The 25,336-nt window shown below is 36.2% G+C and overlaps 1 protein-coding gene across 3 annotated transcripts in view; it reads left to right on the forward strand.

Annotated features, from left to right (window-relative positions):
• The first annotated feature begins 6,684 nt into the window (after positions 1-6,684).
• sfmbt2 (Scm like with four mbt domains 2) overlaps positions 6,685-25,336 on the forward strand; it is a 64,865-nt gene continuing 46,213 nt past the window's right edge. The window contains exons 1-5 of one of the 3 annotated variants that reach the window (XM_034027347.2): positions 6,685-6,810; positions 14,490-14,647; positions 17,397-17,491; positions 22,372-22,612; positions 24,374-24,394. In XM_034027347.2, coding sequence (XP_033883238.2) covers positions 14,527-14,647; positions 17,397-17,491; positions 22,372-22,612; positions 24,374-24,394 — 478 coding nt within the window. In that variant the 5' untranslated portion in view covers positions 6,685-6,810; positions 14,490-14,526. The remainder of the gene's footprint in view (positions 6,811-14,489; positions 14,648-17,396; positions 17,492-22,371; positions 22,613-24,373; positions 24,395-25,336) is intronic. The other 2 variants (XM_034027348.2, XM_034027349.2) reach the window with 2 other exon arrangements.

Consider the following 25,336-nt stretch of genomic DNA (forward strand, 5'->3'; position numbering starts at 1 on the left):
ACAGGAAATAACCCAGTGTAGGGGTGGGGACAATTTTACTCTCCAGGTGAAATGACCTAGAAAGTACTAGACTGTCAAAAAAGCATGGCTTTCTTTAACCTAGTGTAGTACTATGTTTGCCTGTAAAATGAATAGATGTGCATGGCTGAGAAATTGTCTGGAACTAATTTGTTAACTACAATTGCTTTAACCAGTTTTGCAGTATTTTCAGATGTTTTTAATGTTAAGAATTAACAAATACATTTTTATTGCAGTTTATTTTTTATTTTATTTTTTTTTGGTAATTAGATACAAAGTTCAATCTGATCAGAGCAACATAGCTATTTAATTAAGGCATGTACCAGCATAAAAACAGACTGCACAATACCTCTATACAGATTATCTATTTCCTGTTTACCATTTTCTTAGTGTTCAGGCTGTCTTAGCAAGGGGCTGTAGAACAAATTGTACTCTGTACATATTTCAACCAATATCATTTGTAACAGAGAAATATATAGTAAAAAGAATAACAGCTCCTACTTTTATTTTATTAAATAGCTCTCTTTTTTTAAAGCTTGTGTATTTCATGTTACAGGAAAATGCTTTTATCATGCCCCCGGTTTGTGGTTTGTTACTCTTTACACAAAGCCTAACATGCTTATTTCAAAGAGATCATCTACTCCCACACTTAACGGCCTTGTTTCTTTAAATATCTTAATTGCATTTACCAGCTCTTCTTTGAACAAAGAAGTATTGTTTCAACCAAAACATCACTTTTACACTCCCTTCATCATAAACTCTGTGGTAAAGTTAAATTAAACTAAGTAGACAAATGTTTTGACAAATGTTTTCAAATTCTTCTTTCTATCTTTCAATGGTTTTCTTTCTTTGCTTCAACAAAACAACTTCAGTGTTGTCCATAAATATAATTTTATCTCCCTTTCTTGTCAGTTTCTTGAGATGCACATATCCAACTGTTCACCAAACATCAGTTTAATATTTTCAAATGCTCACTGAATCTGCTTTTTTAGTTGATGGTTTTCCATCAGTACCTGTACCTGAAATATACTAGCAAACGTATCTTTTTTTTATTTTTTTATTTGGAAATCATAATTAAATTAAAGGAATTTAAAAAAATCTAACTAACATAATTACAAATAGCTAATATTGTAAACTGTTTACCTGCTGTGGCTTATAGTTTAAACAGATGCCTGCAAATCACATGAGAATAATCTCCACTTGTATTGACTTGTAGAAGCTCTCTTTAGAGATTAGAGGGAAATCCAAACCATCTGTTTCATAGCCCTATTATACAAAAATGTAAAAAAAAATTAAACAAAACAATGGAGAAATTATCAAAGTGACTGTATCTAAGACATAGAATTTATACAAGAAATTACCAGAAACTTTGCTCTAGGTACTCTCCCCTGTTGGTGCTAACCACCTGTTCCCTCCCTCTCTTGAAGACTGGGCATTCCGTATTTGACACAGAAGTGTATCGCAACCATTCGGGACCTTTACAAAGACAACATTTTTATGTCATTTGAGCAGCTTGCGAATAAGTTACCCTAATCCCACTTCTTTCGATATCTACAAATCAGGCACTTCATATGCAACCAATTCACCCAATTCCCTTCACTTCCTTCTAAAACTGACACAGATGCTATACTTGAACTTCTACCCAATAACAAGGGACTAATATCCAAAATCCCAATAACAGGGGACTGATATCCAAAATGTATTCCACTATCTTTTTTCTACATTGTCCATCCTTGTCTATATTAAAAACTCTATGGGAACAGGATTTGGGCTTAGTCCTACAAGATGACCAGTGGGAGGCTATTCTGTCTCGGGTGCACTCCTGTATGTGCCAGCCAGGGGCTTATACAATTTAAACTTATACACCATATCCATATGTCTAAGGTTAAGCTAGCACAAATCTTTCCGGATTTGGACCCAACTTGTGACAGGAGCAAGCAGGTTCCTGCCTCTCTCATACATATGTTTTGGTTGTGTCCTAGGTTGGTTCCTTCCTGGTCTTCTATATTTGAGATATTTTCTCACATTGCACAACTTAAAATGTATCCTACAGGGCTCCCGAGTGGCGCATCCAGTAAAAGCACTTGCGTAGAGTGCAGGATGTGTCCAGGCTATTCCTTTGCCGACCGAGGACGGGAGCTCCCAGGGGGCGGCGCTCAATTGGCCAAGCGCCGCCCAAGGGGAGGGAGGGTTAGGTCGGCCAGGGTGTCCTCGGCTCACCGCGCACCAGCGACCCCTGTAGTCTGGCCAGGCGACTGCAGGCTTACCTGTAAGCTGCCCAAGAGCTGCATTGTCCTCCGATGCTGTAGCTCTTGGGTGGCTGCATGGTGAGTCCGCAGTGTGAAAAAAAGCGGTCGGCTGACGGCACACGCTTCGGAGGACAGTGTGTGTTCGTTATTCGCCCTACCGAGTCAGTGCAGGGGTGGTAGCGGTGAGCTGAGCATAATAAAATAATTGGCCATTACAAATTGGGAGAAAATAATAAAAAATAATTGGCAACGAATACATTTATATATAAAAAAATGTATCCTACACCACTCATTGCTCTTTTTAGTGTTTCACCAGATGACATCCCTATGTCCAAGATACAATCCGACTCTCCTAGCCAGACGCCTTACATTACTTAATTGAAAACAAGCTGCCCCACCCACATTTGTCCATTGGATTAGGGATACAATACAATTTCTAAAATTAGAGACAATTAAATATAAGAACCATAAGAACATAAGAAAGTTTACAAACAAGAGGAGGCCATTCGGCCCATCTTGCTCGTTTGCTTGTTAGTAGCTTATTGATTCCACAATCCACAATCTCATCAAGCAGCTTCTTGAAGGATCCCAGGGTGTCAGCTTCAACAAAATTACTGGGGAGTTGGTTCCAGACCCTCACAATTCTCTGTGTAAAAAAGTGCCTCCTATTTTCTGTTCTGAATGCCCCTTTATCTAATCTCCATTTGTGATCCCTGGTCCTTGTTTCTTTTTTCAGGTCGAAAAAGTCCCCTGGGTTGACATTGTCAATACCTTTTAGAATTTTGAATGCTTGAATCAGATCACTGCGTAGTCTTCTTTGTTCAAGACTGAATAGATTCAATTATTTTAACCTGTCTGCATACGACATGCCTTTTAAAGCCAGGATAATTCTGGTCGCTCTTCTTTGCACTCTTTCTAGAGCAGCAATATCCTTTTTGTAACGAGGTGACCAGAACTGAACACAATATTCTAGATGAGGTCTTACTAAAAGTTTACCTTACTTAAAAAAGTTTTAACATTACTTCCCTTGATTTAAATTCAACACTTTTCACAATATATCCGAGCATCTTATTGGCCTTTTTTGTAGCTTCCCCACATTGTCTAGATGAAGATATTTCTGAGTCAACATAAACTCCTAGTTCTTATTTAATAGATTCCTTCTTCAATTTCAGTATCTCCCATGTGATATTTATAATGCACATTTTTATTGCCTGCGTGCAGTACCTTACACTTTTCTCTATTAAATGTAATTTGCCATGTGTCTGCCCAGTTCTGAATGCTGTCTAGATCATTTTGAATGACCTTTGCTGCTGCAACAGTGTTTGCTACTCCTCCTATTTTTGTGTCCTCTGCAAATTTAAAAGTTTGCTTACTATACCAGAATCTAAAACATTAATGTAGATTAAGAATAGCAGAGGACCTAATACTGATCCCTGTGGTACACCACTGGTTACCTCACTCCATTTCGAGGTTTCTCCTCTAATCAGTACTTTCTGTTTTCTACATGTTAACCACTCCCTAATCCCTAAATATACACTTTTACAGTTGTACTGTATTGCTTTTTTTTTGCTCTGATTTTGTAAAACTGAACAAGCATTTTTCTACTTTAAAAAAACTAGGAGCACATACTAAAATATAATTATGTTTTGCTTTTGTATTTCAGCTTAAATGTAGGTTTTATTGTTTAAGTAAATAAGCGAACATGTAATTTATTGAAATTTAACATTAGGTTTCTTTGCTTCTTTTTTTTCAGCAATGTCTTGTGAAAATGTTTACTTTAAGAGGGATTTAATTTAAGAAACATTTAGTCCAGTCATAACCTAGAATTGGATAACACTCTGATAATATTAGTGTACGTAGCTTTAAATTTAATTAAAAAAAATTCCCTTACTATTTATTGTATGTGTGTTCATTCTGAGTAGTTATGGTTCTTTAGCTCCATTTTTTTTCAAAATGGCAGTTGAAAGTTCACATTGTCACATGATTTGGTTGGAATGAGGAAGTATGTTAAGTCCCAGCACTCAGGTATCTCTAGACATGTGCAAAGCAAAGCCAGGTTAAGAGATTTAGAGACAACTGAGATTTTGATACAATGGTAACTCTGTATTGGAAAAAACAGCGATTCCAACTACCATAAAATAATAACATAGTGAGGGAAATGTAAACAATAAATTAAAGTGTTACTTGCAGCTTCTTACTGTATTATTTGCAACATATTTCAATTTGTTATCATAGATATCAACATTATTTAATAATATTCAATAGGAGCAAAAAAACAAGTAGGCTAATAATCAGCAGCACAGTTTATTTAAAATGTAATTTTAATCAGAGAACAACAAACACTGTTGCGTATGAAGATGCCAGGAGACAGGAGACCTGGTTGTGGAGGCACTGATGTGTTTGTCATGCTTTCATTTAAAGGTGAAATTACAAAGGTTTTGAAATCCATTGTCTACTCTTAATTAGTGTTAGTACCACTTAGCATGCTTGAGCCCAGCCTTTCATTTCTAATATGTTTCTAAGTTTCTGAGCTTTGCACAATGCTATAGAGCAGCTCTCTCCTCTGTGTAGGCCCGCAGTGATTCAAGTCCCAGGGTGATTGCTCTCTGTTTGGGAGTGCCCCTTGTAGAGGAAACATTTGTTGTCAGTCACCTGACCCAAAGTTTCATTAAAAGCTTGTGTTAAGTGGATCAGTAACGGGGACTCTTTTTCCTGCAAAGAAAGGAGGTGAGGGCTACTCTAAAGTGTTGTACCTTTTTGAAGGAAGCAAAATGCAGTGCAAAAAAAACCCTGTTCTACTGCATGTTAATTAAGGGTACTAGCTTTTAAATAACTGTAGCATGAGCAGAGTGAAAAAGCAATTTTACTAATAACTTGAACATGATTGTGGGGCAATACAACTTTAATTAAAGCCACCTTTGCTGGATATCACAGCTCTATTTTTAGCATAGACTATTTATGAAATCTGATACATGTATATGAAACAACAATCCCTGTATCAAAATGGTTAATTAAAACGAATACCATCTGAAAAAGTACATGTCCACTGTACCGTAATTAATTTGATTACATCAACAAGCCAAATGTTTTACATATTATCTACCATTAGGTGTCAGCATTGCATTAGAGATGAGAGCTTGTCCCATGGCTGCACAGTTTAATTAATAATACTTCATTGAGATTAACTTGGTTAATTTATTGAACGTACACTTTGTTCTGTATTATTCCGTTAGCCAATATAACCTACGTATGTGTTGAAGATTAAATATATACCTTGAATTATATGTAATTATATACAAAAATAAACATTTACAAGCACCATTACAAGCATTAAATGTGAAAATTATTTCATAATATGCAAAAATAAGCATTTCATTTTAGCATCTGTATAATCAAAACGAGCAAGCTCATCATTCTAAATCATACCTCATACTTTTTATTTTTTAATTTTTGACGTTTTTACACCTTAAATACACTGATAACAAAATTAGAAATGACATGACTATGTGCAAACATGTGGACTTTGGATTATGAGCATGTGTGTTATAGGCTCAAATAAATTTATTGCCTACACTAAAAAATGGCATGATCATCGGTTTATGTTATAGTATACTATGGAGTATAATATAGAGCTAGATTAAGAATAATTATATTTACCATGAACGTAAAGAAAATTAATATTCAGATTGAAAGAAACAATACATTCGTAAATCATTCGTTTTGGAAGCAACACATTCACACGCACAGTAACCTACAAATGGATCGTCTGCAGAACTATTTAGGAACTTTCACTAACTATTAATACATTTACTGTATTCTGAAGCAAACCACAGAAGCTACCATTTTGCGAATTCTGGATGTGAATCTAAAACCAAGCAAATGTATTATTATTATTATTATTATTATTATTATTATTATTATTCACCTTAAAAATGAAACTAGAAGCACATTAGTTGTTGGGTGTAGTCTTTATTTTTCCATCGTGGTGATCATACCTGACAGTTTTTTTCATGACGACCCTTAGAAATTTTAGATGCTAAAATGTGAAGAAAATCTGAGAATAAATGTTAATATAAACTATTATTTTAAAATAAGCAAACAGAAAAATGAAGTTATGATAGGCTATACATTTCGTCAAAAGATGCAGTAACCATGACTGTTTTTTAAAAGTCCACAAATTAGGTCTATAGGGCTTCTAAAATCATTAAACTCTCTTTGGGCAAAACGCTCACGTAGTTAATGGAATGTGTTTGGTGAAATAATTGATTGCGACGAAAACATTTTCTTTTATTCAAAATGTTTCCAAAATGGGGGTGGAGGCTTCGTCATTCTATTTATAATTGGCTAAGAAAATTTTGCAACTGCTGTAAAGGTCAATGAAGGAGTTGGCTGGAAAATAATCTGAAGATTTTTCAGACATGCGCAGTGGGAGGATGCCATATTGGAATGGGTCTCTCGCTGAGAACAGACATTGCTCGTTTGCCTTCTTCGACTGATCAAAGGGGTGTTGCAATTTAAGACGCTGAAAAAAAACTTCATACAGGTAAGGCAGGTGACCAGTGATTATTTCTTTTGGTAGTCGAAGTCCTGATGTAATCAAACTTGTCGTTTTCTCATTGATTCTACCATTAGGAAAGCTTTTTCCTGGTTAAAATATTAAGCAGATCTGAAGCTGTTTTTCTTCTAAAAGCAGAAATAACAAGGGGCAAGTTGTGCAAAGTGTTTTCCTATGTGTATTTATCGCTTTCGCGTTTATACATGAAATCTTTGGACGATGCCTTTAACTTTAATTGTGTTTGATTTAGAAAATTGGTTAAATCATCTTTTAAAATAATTTTAACACTTATATACAAATTTTGATGAAATCATTTTTTTTTTTTTTTTTTTTTTACTTTCTATCATTTTGAAAGTAATATCCTGTTATTTATGATCCTTTCGCCCGCAAGCTCGCGTGACCTCATTTCGTTTTTACTCCTAGTCTATATTTGCACTGGTGTTTATTATAATCTCACTTGAGCTTGCTTGGGTCAACTCTTATTTTAAGGATCTTATTCAATAAATATGAGTATGGTCTAAAATGTTTTCTTTTTATAATCCGCAACTGCACATAGAATATTGGCTACCTCTTCTTTTTCAACATGGCGGGTTAAGATGTTTTAAAACTGAAAATAAATTCTTTGAACAGGGAAAAAATAAAATCGTGAGAGTTACCTGTTCGATTAAGGTCTCTTTTGTTGTAACTGTAACTGCTCTATTGAATTAAATACAAAATGAAAGTGTTGCAATCTTGTCCGAGTTTTTTTCCACTGTAAGACTTTTAAGTCTGTTAAGTACTTTGGCAGAGTACCAAAACACATGTAATGTCTGATATATTATATTGTAATTTACAATAAATGGGCGTTGAATATGTTGAGATATTTGTTAAGAAATACAAGAGGCAAGTGCAGGCAGTGTATTTGTAAGCAAGCACATAAAGCAAATACACGATGATGATGAACAACTTTTTAGTTGAGGGGTTGGGGGCGGGGGGGTGGCTGTATGTTAGTTTGCATCCTCTACTCATTGCAAACGGCCAGTTATCTATTGATTTTGTAGTTTCCATTACATTATATATACATATAACATGTTTATGATACATTCATTATTACAACATTTCATATATAACTACGTTTGGCACATGTTGGCTTACAGAATTGGTTAAGTTTATCATCATGTTGATGAGAAACTGGATGAATTTCAATTCAGCATGTAAATATTTGTGGGCGGCAAAGGGCTTATGGTCTGTGTAGCCTACACGCAGAAGCGCAACCTGCACGCTGGTGACAGTTCAGTGCTAAAACTAGACATGTTCTCGGCATCTGTTTGTAGATGATTTTCAGACTTTTAAAAAGAACGTGATAACAAATATTGCTTTAGCGATACTTCTCCTCAGACATTTCAGAAACAGTACAGCTCTAGATCACGGCACAAACAAAGGTACGTTAGGACGAGGAGAAAGGGAAACGAATAATCATCAGTTTACCATTGTAACAGCTTGTCGGTTTCACGTCAAAATTAAGCATTGCAGTTAAAACAGTGCATTGGATCTGCAAATGCCTACGTGTCTTTCACGCAATAAACAATGATAATATTTAACGACTAAGATATTTCAAGCAAATGGTAACGCGTTTAAAAATAGCGCATAAATTACTGATATCAGCATTATTATTATATCTCATGAATGCATTACGATGCATTTGCTTTTGAATGTGAGATACGTACTAGCAGTAAGCAATTCCGATTACAGAAGTATTCACAAAATAAGGAAGTGAAAAGCTGTAAAACTGACGGGTGTGTGTGTGTAGGGGCGGGGGCGCTGCGGGGGGGTCTGAAGCTCTATGTTAATAGAGAGTGATGGTGTATGGAGTTTGGATCCATAGCAGTCAGAAGGATGTTGGTGAGCATAATTTCAGTATCATGGGGAATACGACTGTTCTATTTTACAACATTCCTGCGAAAATGCTTGTCGTGTTTTGTTTTTCTTAAGAATAAACACTATACTAATAACTTTTTTGGATGGTTGGTTCTATTTTGTATTGCGAACAGGACTTCCCTCAAGCAATATTATCCGTTTATAGTTTTTATAATAGTTAATGATTATTAAGTAGTCTATATCGAAACAGCTGGAAGCCTTTGAGACTGGGTATATTTCTGCTGAAGGAAGCTCATTTTAGCTGAGATTAAAAAAATATATAAAAAATAATCGATGGAAGGCTGTAGGCCTAATCTGATTTATGCATGTTGTATCTTCAGCTGTCATTTGCACTTTCATGAGTTTTGTTTACAGCAGGGATTGTAACCTTGGGCAGAGTTTTTAAAATCTCTTTAAAAAGTGACTGGCGAGTATTGAACTTAAGTTAAGGGATGCTCTACAGCTAGAGAAGTGCACTCCATTCAGAAGTAGAAGCAAATGACGACAGATGCAATTTATATATTTGATTTATTTAACAGAGGTGACACTTGACGTGTTTTACTAGTATTCTGTATCTTATATATATATATATATATATATATATATATATATATATATATATATATATATATATATATATATATATATATAATGGGGAAAGATAATTGGAATAATAATCCAAAGGACCAATTCAGCATATTTAAATCTTCCAAAATACCTTTTAATGTAGCCTAATATATTTGCCTCATGGTGTCTGGCTTTTAGTTTTTTTCCCCCAAATATTGTTCTACCCTGGATTTAGAAACAGGATTATCAAATGATGTGATTAAACACATTTTAAGTGATACACAAACTACTGTTTTGTATTAGTTTTGCATTTTTTTCCAAATGAATAACTTCTCTGAACCAAATGAGAATTATAAAACAGGTTTTACGATTTACCTGATCTTTAAATAACAGGGATGGATTCACAATTTGTGTTGGATAGTGGAATTATGAACAGCCGAAATGCTTTACAAGGGTAGGTCAAGTAATGTCGTCACCAGCCGTATTCATAGACATTGGCTGGAATGCTTGACATGAGTCATGGACAAGTTTGGATCATTGTGTCCCTAGATTGAGACAGGCATTCGTGTATTATGGTAAATTTTAAATGAATGAATTTAGGTACATTGAATATCTATACTTTCTAACAATAAAACATATTTAATAAATTACAATGTATTGAATCTGACCAGAGTACAATATTTTAGAACCAGGAATGAATCAATATAAATTATATAGGCAGGAAATAGCCATAGAGCAATTTAAAGTACAAATATACAGTTTACAATGAGTGACGAACAACACAACCAAATCAACGTAGTTATTTTTTTGTGAATAATTAGTTTGTTTTCATCAGTTTTGCAAATGCAAGTCTTCCAAAAAACAGTTTTTATGCAAAGTGTGGTTCCACAGGCTGAGACAGTAAATGAATCTGCAAGTTTAAAAGTTGTATTAATGACTGCAGGTTAATTTAGAAAAAAAAAAAAAAAAAAGCATGTTGTCAGTATCTACACTGGATGGGTTCATGTGCAGTATATTGCTGACTGAGTGAGTCCAGCCATATTCTTTTTAGTTTTTCAACCGAAAGCATTTGGATCATTTTGCTTTTTCGCCATATAATTATATTAATTGGGACTATTTAAAGAGAGACACACGAGCTGCCTACTGGGAAGAAAACGTACTTAAAAAATCAAACAAATTAGAAGGGGGTACAGAAAGAATCTGCACGCGACAGCAACCAGGGTGATTCCCTCCCTCTACCACTGCAAATTGGAGCCACAGGGAAATGCCTCCTCCACATTGTCTGCACAATACGTTATTGGTTCCACTTCAGATTTAATTAAATTGAGTTTTTATTTTGCTTGGAACGTCGGCGGTAGTAATACTATCCCTTAGATCACATTGGCATCATGTAATGTTACGACAACCAATACGAGCGGAGTTCAAGTTGTAGCAATTAAAAAGAAAACGGCTTTATCTCTGGCTTAACTTGTAGGCTGATGGTTATACTGTACTACAAAAAAAATGCAGACATCAGGAAATGAACTACAATCACCCTTAGCTATTTTTTGACAGGCTAGCTAGTGCCTTGAGACATAAGAACATAAGAACATAAGAAAGTTTACAAACGAGAGTAGGCCATTCGGCCCATCTTGCTCGTTTGGTTGTTAGTAGCTTATTGATCCCAGATGTTTTATTAAAATGTATATGCAAAGATGTGCTGGGAATTGTGATGACTATGGAGGTTTAAATGGTTACAAATGGTGTAATTCACCTTTTTTATTATTTTTATCTTTTGAAGTACTGTAACATTTGTATTGGAGGCTGTGTGGTCCAGTGGTTAAAGAAAAGGGCTTGTAACCAGGAGGTCCCTGATTCAAATCCCACCTCATTGTGTGACCCTGAGCAAGTCACTTAACTTCCTTGTGCTCTGTCTTCCTAAAAGGTATAGACAATGTCAACCCGGGGGACTTCTTTGACTTGAAAAAAGAAAAAAGGACCAGGGGTCATAAATGGAGATTAGATAAAGGGGCATTCAGAAAAGAAAATAGGAGGCACTTTTTTACACAAAGAATTGTGAGGGTATGGAACCAACTCCCCAGTAATGTTGTTGAAGCTGACCCCCTGGGATCCTTCAAGAAGCTGCTTGATGAGATTCTGGGATCATTAAGCTACTAACAACCAAACGAGCAAGATGGGCTGAATGGCCTCCTCTCGTTTGTAAACTTTCTTATGTTCTTATGTTCTTTTGGGTGAGATATTGTTGTAAGTGACTCTGCAGCTGATGCATAGTTCACACACCCTAGTCTCTCTGTAAGTCGCCTTGGATAAAGGTGTCTGCTAAATAAACAAATTATAATATTTATTTATTTTAATGTTTTACTTACACAATAATATGACTGAACATTGAATTAAAAACAAATCTTTGAATGTATTTTCTTTACCCAAAACTGAATTCACTAAGTGTGTGTTTTATTGTACATGTTGGCTAGAGCCATAAATAAAAATACAAAATTGTAAGATGCACCATACCTTTAGAATAATATACTAGACGTATAACCGGTCACATGACAAATGCATATTTTTTAATGTATTAATTTTAGTCATTTATCATCATATAGAGTAGTCCGTCGCGTATCCGATTGCTGTGATGCCACAGTAAGGGCGAATATTATAAAAGGAAGAGGTTTGGCAATTGCATCCAAGTAGCTTTTCTAATTGGTGCAACAGAAAGATTGACACTGGGGCGGATTTTATTCTCAGTCGATCTGGCGCTTCATTGGTGCACACTCTGTTCATGCTGTAGTGGGCGTGGCATGGTATCAAGTCCACGGGGTAATAAAGTTAATGACAAGTGTTTTTTCTGACGTTTGTTATATATTTTAAATTTTAAAAATAGCATCTTTAAACAAAGTAATGAGGCAAAGCCACATTTGGAATTATTTTAAGGACCCGGATGAGAAAACCGTGGTATGTAAATAATTATGCCAAAACAAATTTGCTGTACCACAAAAACACAAGTTCAATGCTTTCATTTTAAATGAAAACATTCAGAAATTATTGTGGATGGAGTTACTGATGGCAGTAAAAAGCAAACACCCATAATAAACAGAATGGTCTAGATGGCGACTGACATTTATTATTATTATTATTATTATTATTATTATTATTATTATTATTATTATTATTATTATTATTATTATTTTTATTATTATTATTATTATTATTATTTTTATTATTATTTTTATTTTTATTATTATTATTATTATTTATTTCTTAGCAGACGCCCTTATCCCTGTGAATATGTATGACATGATTCAATGTTTTCAGTATTAATTCAGAGAACGCATAAATGTAAATAAATTATGTATTGGCTTAATTTACCAGTACACCTTTATGCAAATCATTTGTTTAAAAAATAACAAAAATGGCCTTGATATCTACGTAATTTGTCAACAGAAGGGGATATAAAAAAAAAAAAAAAGGGATTTCCGGTTTGTGTCACCTATCCTGAACAGCAGAGTTACTATAACGATGTATTGGAATCTGTGCATTCTGATTCTGTAACATATGTAAGCTGTGTTTTATTATTATTATTATTATTATTATTTTTATTATTATTATTATTATTATTATTATTATTATTATTATTATTATTGCTTTTGTTCTTTGAATATAATATAATTTAAGAAAAAAAAGGTTTAGTTTAGTTTAGTTTATTCACTTGGTGCCTACAGGGTCAGCACAGGTACTTCCCAATAGCGCAGTACAAATACAAAGAGAAACATTTACTACAATACAAATAATAATACAAATGCTTTTAAAAAGACCAGATTCCCATTGGGCTTGTTTCTTTTTTAGATTCTATTGATTTTTTAGTATTACGTGCAGGACAATCGCTATAAGATTGTTACCTTTATTAAAAATGTGCACGGATGAATCTGTCAGTTAATCAACTCATGGCGATCAAAAATTTGAAACTAGTGACAACCCTAATTTCAATTTATAGTTTGGTATGTATGTGTTTTATTTATTTTTCTTAGTTGAGTCATTTGTAGTTGAGTCTTTGCGATGTTAAATATTTGCTTATAGGGTTTCTTTGCTTAGAAAATACTAACCAGGGCTGGCAGTGTACATCAGAATGTAATATAAAGAGTATGTAGGTATGGTTTAAACGTTTAAACGCTGACACCTGCATAACATTTAAACGTTCATAAAAATTTACCAAAAGCACATCCCTACAATGTACATGATTATAAACTTAGAAAAGGAAAATCATGGGACTTAATGTCAGTCTGAACAGTAAGGTTTACATTGGTTTTAGACAGACAAGACTTACAGATCATGCTGGATTCCTTAAATCGTCAGGTTTCGGATTGTAGAGGGTATCACACCATTGTTTTCAATAAGGATTGGGTCGGCACCCCAAAATGATGCTGATACAGAATGCTGATATGTAGTACAAAAGTAACTTCAAAGCTGTCTTTAAGAAAGGACCTACATTACCTAAGGCAGGTTTTTACAATGCTTTTAAGTGAATCTGTTTTTGTAACATGTCTGCCCTGGAGGAACCATCTTAGAGATGAGGAAGCACAGCTACAGTGCTGTACAGTCTCCTTGCCCATACAATTGTTGACCTTAGAGTGCTTAATTATGTGGTGGTTTTGTGATGCTGACTACTAGTCCACATTCAAACCCAGGTTTGAAAGGCTAAAGCTTTCTTATTGGTCTAACAGACAGAGTTGTTGAAGTACTTAATCCCTCACTATGTTACTAGTAAACTCTGTCCTGTCAATAAGCCGTTATGTTTTTAATTTAAAAACTTTATTGGTTTAAATTTAGTTTGTGGTTTGAGAAGTACACACAAAGTCAGTTAAGGGTTCTTTATGTCATCTTCGTTTCCATATTGTCGACGTCATAGTTTTGCTTTAATCTAGGCTGGTTCTGAAAAGGCTCCTAAAAGCTGAATTTCTGAAGTAAGGTGGTCAGTAAAATGACCCATGTAGGTGTGAAGCTGATTCACATACATACAGATTTTCTATTTACTAGCTCACTGTTGCCACATGACAAACATGAACCAAATGAAGTTTGCTGTCTCAAAACCACCTTTGAACTTGGAAGTGAAAACTATTGGTTCAATATTCTGCACTTTTGTTTAGATTTCATTCCACTTCTGCTTCGGAATAGCACAATTCAGTAACTGTTTTCATAATATGTTGTTTTAGATAACTGAGGGGAAAGAAAATCATGAACTGAAAGACAATGGGAGAGGTCTCGTCAGAAGTTTTACCCATGATAGCAGAGAACATGCAGGAACGTGCAATGCCATCAGGAGAGTGGTCTTGCAGTCCAGCAAATGGAGGTGGAGAGCAGATTGACTCAGGTGGGAGCCCTCATTCTGCATTCTGTACTTACATCTACTCTGTGATGCCCTGATATGTCAAGTTTCCTTCTTTGCACATATCTGTGGGGGTTGTGCTTGGGAAGGAAACAGCAGTTTTCATGAGCAATGTTTTTTGCAATAAATTAAAAGTTGAATAAATAATGAAAACAACATGCAGTTTGTTAAAACAGTCAAGAAAGCACAAGAATTAACATTATTTTTCTTTATACTTTTGTCATCGGAATGTTAAAATGAATTAATAATGACTGTGTTCCATGGCAATTTCGAAAAGGCATAAACAAACATGCAAATATTCTGTGATGAGTCTCACAACATGCCTCCTACAAATACATCTGCATCTATTGCTGAAAAACACCTTTTAAAGTCTGGAAATTATTCAGATACTGTTGCCTATTGTGTATATGAAAGGCTACTTCAGGTAACAGATATTTTCTCTCTGGCAAAAACTTTCACTACAGGTTTGTAACACAAAAAAGATCATTGATGTTTTGGCAATTTTAGCTGGTATTACAGTTTTTCAATTGCCTTCATCACAGTTTTTTGTTATTTGGTACTTTTTTAACCACCAGTTTAATCCCATGCTGTGTTGTACTAGAGATCAGTAAGGTAAGGTAAATCTTTCTCACAGATCTTTGTAAACTGAGAAATTTATATATTTTTTAACATAAGAAATGTATGTATAGCTACAGTAAAAGCTCAACTTCTACCATTTGTACTAAAATTGTACTGCCCACTGTGTTGTCAATATTACATAATTATTAAATAATTATTCTCAATTATTTAGACGTGCACAGGTTCCAATTAGTCAGAAAAGTGATCAACACTGTAGCCAGAGACCCTGCTAGAAAAGTGCAGCTGTTCACATCGTGACATGTTTAGGAATCTTTTTTTTTTTTTTTGCATAACATTTTCTTACTGAAAACCTTTTATTTACATAATGCATTATGTCACACTGTCTTCATAAGTTCATGTGTGGAAGCTTAGACAAAACCAGTGTTATTTCCAAACACGTTAATACTGTATCTGCTGCTTTTTACAAACAGTGTTGTGTGATACACTGCCGAGATGAGGTGGCCACCTTTTGCCCTGTTACATTGGTGCTGTGATTCTGATCTCATAGATTGGCTGCAGTCGATTGGTGAGGTTAAAGAGGAGGGAAGAGTGTAACAGGCAGTGTTATGTGATACACTGCCATTACGGGTTCAGGCTTCACAGACCTGATTTGCAGTGTTTTTGGACTTCCTAATGTTAGTAGTTCAAGATTAACAATCATAAATGCAGTAATCGGGGATATCGGTCCCCATTCACAAATATCCGAAGCTTTTTGATTAATTAATTTGTAAGTACAATTTTGTATGCATGAAACTGTTCTTGAGTGTGGTTAAGGAAACCCACATCAGTTAATTTACTACATCACAAAAGACATAAAATAGCTTTGTGAACAAGGCGCCTTGTTGCAGTCTGTGAGGTTTAAAATAGGTTTTTCCTTATTTTTCCACGTAACTCGCTCAGACTATTTAAAAAAAAGTAACCTGTGCTGTGATCAGAACATCTTTTGAGAATGAGCTGAGCCTCCTTATATGTGGAAGTGCAATGCAGTGTAGCTTAGTGGTTGGAGCTAAAAGAATAGAAATCACAGGCGAAAATCCCATAGTAGCCGATGACTTACTGTGTAAACCTTAGCTCAAAGCAATTTATTTATTTATGATATAGGCCCAATCAGCTATAAAATTGTGCTTACGTTTTGCCCCACTCAAGTTACATGAAAACCTGATATCAAAAGCCAATGATGCACGCAGATTTACAGTTTCAGTTCTTCTTTCCCACTTTGTGCTTTCAGCCTCAGTAACAGTGACCCATTAGGTGATTATTCACACTGGGGTGGACTCCAAGAGAGGTTTCTTATAAAATAAAACTCCCTGGAAATGAAGAAAAATAATCTTTGTTTTCTGAACGTGTCATTTTAATAGACATTCTATTCATAGCAGTCAAAGTGAAGACGATAACTGGACCATAAGGCCTCCTAAGTATGTACAGTACAAACAGAAACTGATTTTTGTCTAATGAGAAACACATGCACTTTTCAGATAATTGAAACAAACAGCATGTGCTTACTATATTAACTTTAACTTACTTAACATGGTGTTTGTTTTCTTCAAAACATAAAAATACTAGGTGACTCATTCACATATCTACATACTTGACAACAAAGACTGCCTTCGATGTCTTGATTATGATGAATCAATGTGATATGTTATTTCCAAGTACAGCCTCGTCACTGGAGATGAACACAAAAAAACCCCATAAACTAATATTTTTTTTTACTGCTGTTTAAATTAAGAGCAAAATCAACTACATGGTAATAATAGGGGAAGTTTAAGGAGGTTTATTATTCATTTTCATTGCAGAATAAATATATCAGGGTTTTTTTCTGCATCAATTCAAGTACTGGATTTTTTTTAACATACAGTCTTCATGTTTACTGTAACTTAAAATTACAGCCGGAGCCAAAATCTTTATATGGTCTTCTCTTAGTTTTATCATTTCAAATACAACATGACATACCATTCAACTACAGTAAAAGTATGGAAGGAATGTGAATGTATGTGTATACCAATATTCAACCTTTCTTTAAAAAAAAATTCTCAAAAAAAGAATGTGCTAAGCTGTTGAAGCTTGCCCTTTTTATCTCTAATTTATTGTAATATCTATCTTTAATATTTCACAGATGGAGATTCGGTAGAAGAGGATATTGATTTTAATTGGGATGAATATTTAGAAGAAACCAGTGCCAGTGCTGCTCCCCACACATCATTTAAACATGTGAGTTCAGTTCCTAATTATACATCTGATACTTTATACTGCAGACAAGGACCAATGACCTGAGACAATTGAAGATTTGTGTTAATAAATGTCAATGGAAAGTAAACTAGGGGTGTTAGATTTGCTTAATTTCTTAAATTTTAATAATGTTCAGCTTAAACACTTAATATGAACTATTTAGAATGTTTGTAACTAGTGGTGCACCGATAATCGGTAGCCTATCGGCATGGCATCGATATAAAGAAAAAAAACACAATCGGCGATCAGCAGCTTTTGTTATTTTGGCAGATAGTGTACACCGATATTCATGCTTGAATTTCTTCCGGCACAGAATTTAATGTTTGGTCAGGCGCGCTTACTAATGTAATGACACAAGAACATTGAGACACTCATTTTCCCAGTGCTGTGTAACGTGTGATCACCCTACTGTAAATAAGTCTCAAAAGAGCTTTTTTTAAAAATATCTGAAGACAACAATAGATTATCGAGTTGTGTGCAGCAGAACAGACTTGATGCTACATTAAATCCAAGAAGGAAGCCAGTACCAGCTCCAGAGTCACTGCAGCTCCTCCAGGAGGAGGAGAAAGAAACAGTAGGAGAAGCCCTACTGTCTCCAGCACCACAGGCATGGCAGGAGGAGAGCTGCCTGGTGATCGACTGGGACACAGATGAGGAGCAGCCGAACCCTGTGGAACTGGAATGGTGACCCTGAGGTCCTCTCCGCGTTGCTGGGCACGCAAGGATGGTGCCGGGACTGCAAAATGCTCAGGAACCTAGCTGCATGCTGTCCCCTCCACTGCCAGCAGGCGGAGCAAACTATCCCAAAAAGAGCAGCCGTTCCCATGGCCGACCCAGAAAGAGGAAGCCCGAGCGTCCACAGCCAAAGGGGGGGGGGGGGGGGGGGGGGGCTTGGTATCCACAGCCCAAGAGGGGGGAGCCGGAGCGTCCAGAGCCCAGGAGAGGGAAGCCCAAGTCTGCAGTGACCAAGGGAGAGCCACACCAGTATCCAGTGACCGAGGGAGAGCCACACCAGTATCCTGTGACCAAGGGAGAGCCGCACCAGTCAGGAGACCACCTCCACCAGCAGAACTTTTGCTGCAGGATTTGTTGTTGCCGGTGCCCCAGAAGAGCGGTCAGCTGGCTACAGAGGAAAGGGGGGAGGTCAGGAGACCTCCTCCACTTCTAACCGTTTCACTGCCGGAGTACTGTGCTGCTACTGCAGGACTGTACCCCGCTGAGGGCAGCATTACCGCTGCCCACGCCACCGCCACTTCCACGCACCGGTGCAAGATCTGCCTTGGCTGGAGGAGTCAGCCTTGTCGCTGTCAGCATTTCCGCTAACAGCATTGCCTTGGCTGGAGAAGCCAGCATTGACGCTGGCAGTATTTCTTTGGCTGGAGAAGCCAGCCTTATCGTTGTCGGCATTTCCGCTGACAGCCTTGCCTTTGCTGGAGGAGCCAGCATGGCCACTGTCAGCATTGCCACTGCCAGCATGGCCACTAGCAACATTTCCACTGCCAGGACTGCCCCGGCTGGAGGAGCCAGCCTTGCTAGTGTCAACATTGCAGCTGACAACATTGCCGTCCTTGGGCCCATTAAATCTTCCAGTGACTTTTGGGCTTTTAAGGGGGGAGGTGGCCTTTGAGGCCATGTGTGCTACGCACAAGGTGGGTACACCCTGCCCCCGTGTGTATATATATTATTTTGTATTTGTGTTGTATTATTATTTAATCCTTATTGTTTAGTTTGTAAAAATACAATGTTTTTCTTTGTTATTGTTTGGCAGTGTGGATGGGTTTAAAAGCTCCATCCCGGTAAACTCGTGTAGAATGTGAGCATCTCCGAATTGAATAATTTAGTGTTAATTCGGAGATGGTCACAGGGATAAAAACCTGCAGCTTTTGTTGTTCAGGGTGGAGCGTGTGTTCAGGGAGAAGGAACAGGTGAGAGAAATGACACTGTGTTTTGAAATATATATGCATGAAATATAGAAAGCAACTGCTACCTACTGGATGACTGTACCAGCACGGTATTTGTTTTGTGTTGTGTTTCTAGTATTTGTTTATTTTGGCCCTTGTGCTCCCAATAGCAGTGCTGATAGGTTGAAACAATAAGAACCCGCCCTCACACAGCAGTGATAATTGGTTGAAACAGCAAATTCATGACATTACAGGCAGTGCAGATCAACCATACACTGCTCATACGTTAACAAGAGTAGTTTACAGTTGTGTGTTCTGCCGCACCGACAACACTCCCACTTCCCGCATCCTTAGGCATCAAAATAAATAAATAAATGAATAAAAAGTGCCAAGTATGTAAAATTGACCTGCCCGAGGCCTAAGAGATTTCAGTATAACATAATGAGCTACACTAGTAAATACTGAGTCACCCTTTTTATCATTTCTACTTTTTTTTAACAGTCATTCTGGTACATAACATAACTAAATGTTTATTATTAAACGAATGTGAGCTTAAATTATTAGTAAGTGCACACGTTTGTGTATGAAATCTGAACATTAATCCCTTTTTAATATAACCAAGTTGGGTTAATTGAATCCCTGGTCTGATTTAAAAGAGAGATTGTAAGATCTGGTCATTTTGTGTCCAAAACCATTTAACAATACCTTTTTTATTACCTAAATCCCCATTTTTCTCCCTCATGCTGAGGCACCCGCTCTTCTTCCTGCTACTGACTTGAGCTGCTTTAAAGTACTCTACTTCAGCAGAATCATTTATACAGAAATGAATAACATGGATTACCTACTACGCTGGTCTGCAAGCATTATAACTATCTGAAATGTGTTATTACCTCTGCTGATGCTAAGCAGTGTATTTTATATATTTATGAAGCAATTCTGTGCATTTTGCACACTAAGTACGTGTGGTCCAGTGGTTAAAGAATCGGCTTGTAACCAGGAGGTCCCCAGTTCAAATCCCACCTCAACCACTGACTCATTGTGTGACCCTGAGCAAGTCACTTAACCTCCTTGTGCTCCGTCTTTCAGGTGAGACGTAATTGCAAGTGATTCTGCAGCTGATGCATAATTTACACACCCTAGTCTCTGTAAATCGCCTTGGATAAAGGCGACTGCTAAATAAACTAATAATAATTTATGAACATAATGTACCGTAAATGTTTATTATTAAATGAATGGGAGTTAAAATTATTAGCAAGTACACCATTTTTGATATGAAAGCTGAACTTTTTCACTAAAGTAAAATCAGGCTTATGTGATTTTGAAATGCCACTTGCTATATTTACTACTATAAATATTTTGGTGCGAGTTGAACTTGAACTCGTTCATGGCCCAGCGGCTAACTTCGTATTTCATTTTTAATAACGGTCTGATACTCTCTCTTCCTTACCTTTTTTCAAAGAGTTTTTGGTAGTAATAAAAAACCTTCGTCTCTCTTGACCACCATTCCCTTTTTTTTAAAAAAATTTGTAATTGTTAGCTGACGGCGCACAGATCTTGGGGCAAACCAGTATGTTATTGTGGGAGAATCGATTGTGAGTGTTTATAAATTTGGTCCGTCCTCTAAACACCTTTGAATTTTTTGATTTTATTTTAAACCTTTAAAGACAAAAACAATGTTAAACATAGTATAATGTGTATATAATGAATGAAATAGTGGAGGGGCAAAATATTTCGATTGCCCCCCCCATGTTCAAAGTGGGTGGGCACGTGCCCCTACTGCCCCATGGGTTAGGCGCCTATGAAAGTGTGTATTATTTAATAAATAACCCTGAGCGCAGCAGCGTCTCGGCCCCGCAAGTGCTGCCTTTGCTGCGGTTTCATTTTCTGGTCTGACGTCACCCGCCTCAGCAATCCTGCCACAAACCCTTATTTGTATAAAATAAGACTACTGCATCTTTATGTATAAACAATTTTAGTGAAAAAATAAGGTTTTATGTTTTTCCCAGTTTGGAGACTTCAGTAAAAAATATTCAAAGCAATTTTTGGTACCCACTGTTGCAGAGATCAATATATTAAAACAAGAAAATATATCCTTATCAATCTTAAGCTGGTCTTTTTGACAACCAAGGAGAAAAACAATACAAATTGCTTAAATAAATTGATTATCCCCAGTTGCAATATTTGTCAAAAATGTTGAAACCCCAAGTATACTGTCAGATAGAAGTTAAAGAAAGTCACTATGTTAAAATAAGTGGCCTTAAATGCCATTGGCCATTGGCCATTTTATGAATGATTTCCATTATAGTGTTGAAATGTGACATGCACAGTTGAAACTTCATTACTTTGAATCTGAGCCCTTATAAAAGTGTACCACTTTATTTTTACACAGTGATATTGCAGTTTACAATGCTTTTAGTAGGAGGTAGTGTGGTCCAGTGGTTATAGTCCAGGGCTTGTAACCAAGGTCACAGGTTCAAATCCCACCTCTACCACTGACTGACTCACTGTGTGACCCTGAGTAAGTCTATTAACCTCCTTGTGCTCCATCCTGCAGATGAGATGTTAAATCAATGTCCTATTGTAAGTGACTCTGCATATAATGCACAGTTCACAGCCTACCTCTGTAAAGCATTTTGTGATGGAGGTCCACTATGAAAGGCGCTATATAAAAATAACGATAGTATTTTACCATGCTTATATCTCACCATATATTTACCATGCTCTACCATGTTTTTATTACAGTGATTTACCATACTTATCTGTGATTTACTATGCTTGCCTGTGCTTTGCTATGATTTGCTTTTACTACACTTTTCTATGCTTTATTAAGGAATATTTTTGGTCTATTGGGGGAAAAAAAAGTATTTTCTGGTAATTTCATTTGATGACTGGGGTAAAACAATTTAGACTAATAAGCATGGTTCTGTATGAGTTTATTCATTTTATTCTGTTTCCTTTCAGGTTGAAATCAGCCTCCAGAGCAGTTTCCAGCCTGGGATGAAGCTGGAGGTGGCGAATAAAAGCAACCCTGACACTTACTGGGTAGCGACTATCATAACCACTTGTAGACAGCTGCTGCTCCTGCGCTTCAGCGGCTATGGGGAGGATCGCAAAGCAGACTTCTGGTGCGATGTCATGACGGCAGATCTGCACCCGGTGGGCTGGTGCACACAGAATAACAAGGTCCTGATGCCACCTGAAGGTAAGGCAGCAGCTACAGACCTAGAAATGAAAACTAACTAACCAACCAAGTTAGCAAGGATAGACTCATCTGCTGCTTTCATCGCATGCTGGGGCAGACTGATATATGGGTACACAGTCTATAATTGGCTGTCCGGGGCTTGCTGTTCAACTTTGAGAAGGGATTTTTTTTTTTTTTTAGTCAAAATAATTGGCCAAGGGGTCACATTAAGCAACAGGGGTAAATGTTGTTAAAGGTTCTAATGAGGAAATCTTGGCATTGACTTCTTGGATATGGATATGGGTTATAATATTTCACGTTTTCAATAAAATTGGTGTTGTGTCACTTACTGCGAACACTTTACAGGGTATTTAAAAAAAAAAAGAAACATAGATTGAGTTTTGTGTAAGATTAATGGGTTTTGATAGGCTTCTGCACAGGTTTACTCGACAGCACTGTTGCTAATTTGAACCCGGACATTCCAAAAAGACCTATGAACTAAACCACAGTATCATAAACTGTTGAAACTGAATTTTCACATCACAGACTACTTCAAATATTGACCTGCACATGTATAGCGTATTAAAGTTACAAAAATGCTTATACAAGGTTTGTTTTATGCTTGTGATAAAATATAAATTGTGAGAGCATTAAAAAAAAACCAAAAAAAAAACCAAAGCCTATAAAGGACCTTTTAACAGATTATGAGCAGTAGTACAAAGTCAAGTAACTGGACTAATGGGATGTGTAAGCAGTCTCGTTCGCTGATTTTCTCAATAACTGACCCATACCCTGAAAGTAGGAAGGACACATTGCAAGACCAAAAGAATACTGAAAGCACCTAGCTTTGACTGCTTTAAAAGCACACTGCTGTCAGTTATGAACTTTGAAGCCTGCAAAAACCCAAATGTTATTGGGAACACAGTAATTTTTATTCTGGATACTAGACTCTCTACTGTACTCTGAACAAACCATTGTTATGAACATTGTCTGGTCTCAGGTAGTTTGGATTAGCGAGAATCTACTGTACTTTTTTTTAGGGAGTTTATTCAGAATTGCTATCCAATTTTAAACAAGCTGTGCTGTAATGTTATCATTCAGTCAGGGTTTGTTGATTTACAGTATGTGTGATATTAAATTAGTTGTTCCTGTCTAAAAAAAGAGACTCAAGTGCTTTTACTTAACACCTGCAAATTAAGTGATGTAAGTGGGACTAGAGTGTCAAATACACTGGCAGTTTACGCTATCTGCAGTGCTCCGTAGAGTCTACCTATTCTGTAGATCACTGACGATGTTTGTCATTAAGCAGTTGTTTTAAACAGATGTTTCTTTGTGCATTTCATAAATAGACACAAATAAATTTTAAGTGGCCAAGCGTTATTAAAATTAGCATTCTCAATTTAGCTCATATGATATTTTCAGTGTTAAGATACCTATTTTATTAGTTATGACTTAGCTGCAGTAAGTCCAAACTGTAGTTTCTGAATACAATTTAGCAAACTGTATTTACTCTGGAGTTATACAATAACAGAGCTAACATCTTTGAAATATTACCCCTCAGCATTCCAACTGACATGATCTTTCAATGGAGGGTACACCATATATGTGTGTGTGTGTGTGTATATATATATATATATATATATATATATATATATATATATATATATATATATATATATATATATATATACTCACACACACACACACTGTATATACGTTTAAATAAACAACCATCCCAGCTTGCATTTATTACAGTGATTTTTATTTCTTTTTATTTCTCAGAGAACTGTTACCTGAGAAAAGGTAAGCAGTAAAATCAGTCTCTTTTTAAACTATTTATGTCATGTTTGCTTTGTTAAAAAAAAAATGCTTTTTTGCTTTATTGGATCCATTTCCCCTAACCAAAACTGTTGCTTGATGAAAGAATGTGCTCCGAATTGGAGTTTTCAGCATCTAGGCAAATTTATCAAGGCCTTTAACTTTTCATTTGGCACCTTTTTTTTCTTTTTCTTTTGAGAACCAAAAATGGTTTGGCTGTACTCAGTTATGTTGTTTGTTACTGGTTTTGTAACAATCGATACCATCTATATTTTACCTGCTTAATAACCAATTGTGTATGTTTTTTGTTGTTAGACATATATATAATTCTCTAGTGCCTTTTCTGCTTAGATCAGTATTTACAAGGGTTCAATTTCAAAAGTGAGTGGCTCACCTGGTAGATGTGCAGCCGCATGATGTGCAGCCGCATGATGCGCAGGGTGAGTCGTACAGCGCAGGTTTGTGTCCTGGCTGTGCGAAGTAGGCTGGTCTTTGCTGGGGACACCAAAGGGAGGGGAAAAGCGATTAGACATTCCAAATTGGGAGAAAGGGGGGAAAAATAATAATTGAACGCAAATTCAAAATTGAGGTATTTTCTTCCCACTGTGAGTTAGTAAGTGGAAAATCACAGTTGCAAAGGGGCTAAAATTACTTTTTTACAGCTCAAGTGATCTCTTCTTAAACTCACTTAAGAAAACAGTGTTTGAAAAAGGACATAGTTAGTAAGCCTGGTAAATAATGATCTAAGCTGAAAAAATCAATATAGAATGATATAGAAAACACATAATATGATATTTAGAAATGTAAAATAAATGTTCTGAAAATGTAGATGGTATAATATGAAATGTATTAAAACATATAATGACTGCTCAAGAGACCACTGAGCCATTGAATCATTGTCTTTACAAACAGGTGGTCTTCGTATAC

Source organism: Acipenser ruthenus, chromosome 7, assembly GCF_902713425.1.
Source record: "Acipenser ruthenus chromosome 7, fAciRut3.2 maternal haplotype, whole genome shotgun sequence".
Lineage (NCBI taxonomy): Eukaryota > Metazoa > Chordata > Actinopteri > Acipenseriformes > Acipenseridae > Acipenser > Acipenser ruthenus.